A 7,397-nucleotide genomic window follows, 5' to 3' on the forward strand; every position below is an offset into this window, starting at 1 on the left:
ACCTATGGATTTCCGGAAGGGCGGTAAACCAATAGCTTGCTGACATGTCCACGTACAATGTTGGCACTCTCTTCTTAGCAGCTGAGCTGGACACGTGATTTTTGACTTGCTACTACTACTATTAGTACTATTTATTTATCTTCCTTAGTTAAAGGGACATATTTTTATTGGATTTACAAATGCTACCACTTCCTAGTGTGTGTGCGAGCGTGTGTGTATATAATATATATATATAATAAATTTTATATACATTAATAGTGTATATATTATTATCGTTTAATTCATGACATGTATGTAAAAATTGAATTTTAAATTTAAATTTTACATAATTATCATTCGTCAACGTTAATAGTGTATACACTGTCAGTGTAGGAAAGATTAATTCATATATATATATATATATATATAGATATTTTCTAATATTTGTTTGACAGTGCGTACGTAGCACGGGATTTTAGGTTAGTATTGTCAGCATAACTAAATAGTAGTACTAAGTAACACCTCGTGATTCTTATGCTCTTGTTCAACTGCAGAGATTTATTAATTAATTTTATTCAGCATCAAATATGAGTCCAGGAACTATAGGAAGTAGCGTAGTTGGTTATTACTAGTCCGATGATAATCAGCCTGTGATTGATTGGCTTTGAATGAAGAAATATATATATATATATTATATATATATACACACACTAGCACGAATCATTTTACATCAACTTGTTGGAATAAGAAATAAGTAGTAGTACTAACAATTAGAAGCATTTAACTGCTTAGATTATCCTTTATCCAACCTGCTGTGCTGGCTAATTTAATATTCATAAAGCTCACAGGCCAAGCGAGGCACCACCAGTAGCTCAAGCGGATTTACCCTGGGCAAGGTCATTCCTTGGCCTTCGGCCATGTCAACGGGCAAGTCTGAAGGTGCAGCAAAATTGAACCCCTGAAGCAGCCGCGCTAGCGTTAAATGCGTCACTTGCATCGCAAATGTTATTCCCGGACAAGACCGCCTGCCAGAGCCAAAAGGGGTGAACTCGAAATGCTGGCCAGAAACATCAACCTCTGCGTGGCTAGTCATGAATCTCTCGGGGCAAAACTTGTCCGGCTCCGACCAAATTCTTGATCGCGGTGCAGCTTCCACACGTTGACAAATAAACGAGTGCCTTTCGGGACATGGTAACCACTTACCTCGCAATCTTCCCTGGCTAGGTGGGGCACCGATAGAGGTCCTGGTGGGTATAAGCGCAATGCTTCTTTCACGATTGCTTGGAGGTATACTAAATTCTTTATATCGGATTCGTTTACCCATCTCTCTTTACCAACGCTTGAGTCTATTTCTTCTTGTGCTTGCTCCATCACTTGCCTATTGTTCACTAAGAGGGATAACAGCCATGTCAAATGAACTGACGTCGTGTCGGATCCTGCTAGGATCAGGTTCTGCAACGTGAAAAATCAATGGATTATGAGTTATAATAACCTTTTTTAGGAGATTCTATTTGACAAGCATCAGCAAGTCCAGAACAATATATTATTATTTTGTTTTATGGGGCATGCACCTAGGTTTTAAAAATGAAAAGCCAAATGTATGGTTGCTAAAACAAGAAAAAGAATTCATAGAATCACACAAATTAATTAATGACGATCTCAAAATAATCATGATCTATAAACAAGTCGAAAGGTGAAAAAATTACGGTCATTCAACAAGGAATAAGACACTTGCTTCGCAAATTTCAATCACCTTTTTTATTTTTTCAATCATTTTTTTATCTCACATACACCACATCACAAAAAGTACAACAGTAATTATCTCAAATAAATCATTCAAATAAACTCTTATCCAAACAAACTTAAAACTAGCGATATAGTATTAGATTATACCGTATAAGAAACCTGTATGTTGTAATCTCCTGAAGTCCCTTGTTTTTACGTCTTAATAAAGTTAGCTTTCTTGATTGGCTCCTTGGGTTTTGTTTTTCAGCACAGACGACTGTAAACAATAATATATTGTTGCCACGTACTCCCTATTCCGATGTTGACGTACACAATATATATATATATATATAGATATATGTGTGTGTGTGAGAGAGAGAGAGAGAGACACAATTACTAGAATTAAATATCTTTTGTATATTTCAAAAAATATCTAGTTGTTCCTCTTTTTTTTTACCATATATCTTGGGAGATAAAAAGGGATGTGGATGTGGTTGGAAAAAAGATTAGTTGGTTGGAAAATCTATTTAGTACGTAGTACTATAGTGCAACGACTTTGGAGAAAAGTTGACTGACATTTATTGTGGCCTTGATTAAGGTCTCCCTGGGTTGGCCAAGTGTGAAGTCATCTTCAATCACTGAAAGCAGAACATCTATGAAGCTTTGCTCATCACCGGAAATGCTCTTCGTCCTTCTTTTCTCAACATGTTCGTCGATCCAGATTTGCATGATAGCATCAAGCTCTTTGAAAAGACGCTTCATGGATTTAATATGCCCCAGAGGATCAAGCCATCTCAGGAGTGGAAATGGAATCACATCGGACAAATCTAATTGCCCTGTAACATACATGTATTCCTTGACAACTTTCTTGAAATACTGAGCATCAATTCTGTTACCAGCTGCGCTATCACTGTATCTCTTGCCGGCAATTGTCCTCACAATTATGTTCAAAGTTAATTGCTCAACCCACTCGCTCATCACCACCTTTGCTGGAGCATTTTCTTCTCTGTTGATAACTGAGAATAATTCCCTGGTGCTGGTTTGTATTTCTGAGACTCGGACATGCCTGAGAGTCTCGAGCCTTCGATTCGAAAGAACCTCTAGCAAAACCAGCTTCCTCATCTGGCGCCAAAAGTGGCCGTAAGGTGCAAAACCAAAAGCTGCGTTATTGTAGCCGAGGTATACTCCGGCGTTAGAATCCGGGCGAGAAGCCAAGATTTTGTCGTTGGTTGTAAAGCATTCTTTGACAGCTTCCCAGTTGCTCACGACCAGGGCCCGGGTCATTCCCAGCCGGATGGAAAAGACAGGACCGTATTTATCTGCCAGGGCTCCAAAGGTCCTGGCCAGGGTGTCGTGGCTGTTCAATTGTGGAAGGTGGCCTATGACAGGCCAGGCACCTGATGGTTCTGGGGGCTGTTTGCGGGCCTTGAAACTATTACTATTTGAATTCTGATTCATCGGTCTCCGTTGTTTGTAAAGTAGAAGCAAAGCTGAGAGACCAAGAATTGCAAGCAGATGTGGAAGAAGATACATCGTGAACAAGTGTGGAGTGTGAACGGTGAAACAAAGACGTAGAGTAGAACTGAGAACTAGTAGACTATATGGCAGTATTAGTTTAGCAGTCAGAGTCGTGTTTAATTAATGCTTGACTATACATGAACGAACAAGTCTTCTTGCGGGCAAACGTGGCCCAAGGAAAAATCGTTATCGATTGTCAATTTATTTCAAAAAACGACAGGATGGTCTTGAACCTTTTTTTAGTTTTCGACGAAAATGTATGAATAGTTAGGTTCCACAAAACTAGGGATGGCAACGGGGCGGGGGAGCCCCCGTTGCCTATTAATTCCCCCCGACCCTTGCCCCGTCCCCCGCCTCCCACTCCCGCCCCGCTTCCCCCGCGGGGTTAATAAAATTAACCCCAATGAAAACTCATAAAGTACTAAAATATCAACACATCATCAAGTTATTATTCATTGCAATTTTACAATTGAAACTCATAAAAACAATCAAACAAAAGTTATTTGAATACAATCCAACATTATGAAATAAATACAACTAAAATAGTCAAGTTTTCACTTTTGGTACAAATACAATCACTAATTATTATTGTGTTTGTGCTTTTTTTTGAGAAAAAAGTGTTATTCTATTAAGTGTAATTAGAAATTTAGTATAAATGTATTAGTAAATTTAGTATAACTAATTAATAAATTATATTAGTAGACATGTCTAATTATTCATATAATTGATAATATCAATTATATTACATACACTAATATACATTATATAATACATCTAACTAATAATATCATTATCATAAGTTTATAACTAATTAAATTACATATTATATATAATTATATATATACTTTTTTTTATATATATACTTTTTTTTATATATATACTTTTTTTTTTGCGGGTGGCGGGGAGGGGGATGGGCCGGGGGACCCGTTTCTAAACGGGGGGAAAAAATTCCCCTCCCCCCCCCCCGCCCCAGGGCACCCACCCTACACAAAACCAATATTAATGCTTTTGACAAAGCAACCTTGAACTCTGGTGGTAGGTTTCCGCTAATTCTACTATTTTTCCCTTGGCAATCTCAGACACAAGAGCAAAGCCAACACCTATTTGATGCTCAATTAGCAACACTTGGGCTATTGAGACCCGGCCCCCACCCCCCCCCCCCCCCCCCACAAAGAAATTTTCAATAACACTTCAATCTCAGTATAGTATTGCATGAACCATCTGGCGTGCTTCATTCAATTTTATACCAAAGCTTTATAAGAGAAGGTTTAAACAGAATAGAAAAGAACAGGTACTAGGTGCATTTTGTGAAAGTTTGCATAAATAGCAGTTAAATTCCAAGTTATACCCCGTTTGGATTGCATTTTCAGTCATTTTTCATGAAAAAATTACTGTAGCGATTTGATGTATATGAGAGAAAAAGATAATAGGGAAATGTGATCACGAAAAACGACGTAATTTTTCGGCGAAAAACGGCAATCCAAACAAGGTGACCACTTAAGATATCTATTCTATATGATTTCTCTTGCACTCCCCCAGCCCGATGCAATGGGTTTCGAAGATGCTCAATTTCATAAATGGCAATTCCTCTAAGATCTCTTTCTTAGTTAAGGGAAGGAATTGGATTTTTTGAGAAATGTATAAAGAGAGAATTTGATTTGGTTAGATAATATATGGTTGACAAACAATGATCCATTTTTCAGTAAAGCATGGAATGTATCATCAAATATTTAATATGATTCTACAAGCTCAACCCTGTTAGGAAAGTGAGGTTTTTTGGATATTTGTCTAAAACTTTACTGTAGCTTACTGTAGAAGTTTTTAAAAAAAATTTTGATGTGTGTAAATTTTTGAATATTTTTAAGTGTATAGTTTAAAAATTTTGAGAAATTTTTTAAGGTTATTGTAGCTAAAGTTTTTAAAAAATTTGTAGCAGACAAACTTGGCAAAAAACTCAAGTGCCAAACAATTTCATTCAAGTACCGTATTCTAGCCATCCACGGATTGGAACAATCAAAAAAGCAGACACAATATTTCTTGGAATGCTTACTATAATGCTAGTAGTAATAAAAGTAGGTACTTTTTTTTTCTTTTGTCGAAACGATAGGAATATATTGATTGGAAAAGGATTATATACAGGCGAGACTAGCTCGATGCTATACAAAGTGCATTTTGCACTATAGATTGGGGTTAACCCATTCTTCATCAAAATAATTGCTCAAAGCTTGAGCACTAAACAAACAACTTAGATCATTCCTTCTATATTTTCCTATGTAAAAGGAGCATTTGTAAAACATCTTACTTAGCTCGCGGATGTCCTCTATTAGGGTAGCTAACCACAAGCCAACTGTTTTTGTTCCCTGTATTTGCTGCAGCAGGTCCATATTAGGAACTCCAATACATACCAGCCTCCATCCTTATTCTGCTGCTTTGATCAGGGCCCATTTAACACCTTCAGCTTCATGTTGAACTTGGTTTGAGCTTTCTCTTTCTCTCATTTTCCATCCCATCACATCCTGCCCTCTACAATCAGCTGCAACAATACCATATCCAATGGACTTTGATGCCTTGTTCCACTTGGTTGCTATTCTTAACTGCATTCCTACTATTCTGTTGTCTGGAGTTTGGCTCGCTAACTGCATTCCTAATAAAAGTAGGTACTTGTAAATGGACAAATTTAACACCGTGATTTTGGTATTTCTCATCTCACTCTAGAAGGGGATGCCTTGGGTATTGTCCAGAGAATCAATAGTACAAGTCCTGACTTATCGGTGTTAGGTAACTTGATCAGAGGCATTAGAGATATGCTGAAGGATTTTTGCTACATACGGGTTTCACATGTAAGAAGGAAGAACAATGTTCCTGCTCATTTATTGTCTCATTTGTCTCTGTCAATTGAGGGAAGCCACGTCTGGTTTGTAAACTTCCCAAAGGAGATTATGTACGCTGCAAAAGCAGATTTACTTTAATGAAGCTCAGTTTTCATTATCAAAAAAAAAAAACACGTGATTTTAACATTCCAGGCCCAGTCACATGGACCAAAAATAATTGCAGCAGTGATGGTGAGTGCGTTACCTAAGGCCCGGCGGCTGTGATTCTGTGTGCTTCTTGTCATTTCCTCTCTTGGAAGGGGCTAGGAATGCTGTCCACTGACACTCGGAAAAATATAGGATAATTTGGACCGAAAGGTTTACGAAAGTAATTCAGGGAATGGGTCATCGTGGCCCATGAGACAAACGCAGCCTGCAAACTAGAATTTCAAGGTGAACCAACTAATGGTAAAGGTGCTCCGTCGTGGCCCAAGTTTAACGGATCATCCTTTTGAGATTGCTGAGTGGTATTACAACCCAAAATTGTAAACTAGGTCGGGGATGTGTAGCGGCCCTTTCGCTGGATCTTAACCAATGAAAACTTGGGGCAGCATGTGCGAAACACCAACGGATTACTCGTGTGGACCCAGAAGATACCCATAGGATTCATATGCTCCGGGTAAACAATAAATGAATCAATCACACTGTGTCATAGCTTGAGTTTGAACCAACTTTTTAAAAATAATAATAATAATAATAAATCCAAACCTTATATTATTTCATTATATTTTGTGTAAACATGATTGAAAGATGAATCAAACTACTCGAAATTCAAATCGAATTTAGCTTAGTAAAAACTTGCTCGAGTTTGGTTCGCCAATTAATCAAATCAAAGTTAAACAGTGTTTTATATTTAATAACTTTCAAACTCGATTTTAAAAGAACCATTCAAGTTCAGTTTAACAAATAAACAAATTAAAATTGAACAAAAATTTAAATATCGTAAAATAATCAAACAAACTTGAACAATAGCGCAGTCGATTTGATTAGACTCGTTTATACCCCTACGTGTAAATTGAGACTTCATGATCATTAAACCGACTTGAAAAGTTGAAGAACACATTAGCCTTCAATTTTTTACCAACTAGCTAATACTACTAATAAAAGAGCTCTCAATTGAGTTGAACTCATATTTGAGTCCCTAGCTCAAAGTCGGGTATCTTTCAGAATGTATTTCTTTTATTCAACCACTGTCCTGTCCATCAAGTAAACGCTTCTTTGGCGTTTAAAGTGTCAACATAACGAATGAAAAGTCCAAAAAAAAAAAAGAAAAAAGGCAAAGCTGGCAAAAGGATTAGACGGGTA

The 7,397-nt window shown here is 37.2% G+C and overlaps 1 protein-coding gene across 1 annotated transcript; it reads right to left on the bottom strand.

Moving 5' to 3' along the window:
- Positions 1–684: 684 nt before the first annotated feature.
- On the bottom strand, positions 685–3,386 carry LOC113761014 (cytochrome P450 CYP82D47). Its single transcript, XM_027303847.1, is given in 3 exon segments — positions 685–1,116; positions 1,119–1,431; positions 2,281–3,386. Coding segments are annotated over 3 exon segments (1,581 nt in total). The 5' UTR covers positions 3,238–3,386; the 3' UTR covers positions 685–805.
- Positions 3,387–7,397: the final 4,011 nt, after the last annotated feature.

The sequence above is a fragment of the Coffea eugenioides genome, chromosome 1, assembly GCF_003713205.1.
Source record: "Coffea eugenioides isolate CCC68of chromosome 1, Ceug_1.0, whole genome shotgun sequence".
In the NCBI taxonomy this organism is placed as follows: Eukaryota; Viridiplantae; Streptophyta; class Magnoliopsida; order Gentianales; family Rubiaceae; genus Coffea; species Coffea eugenioides.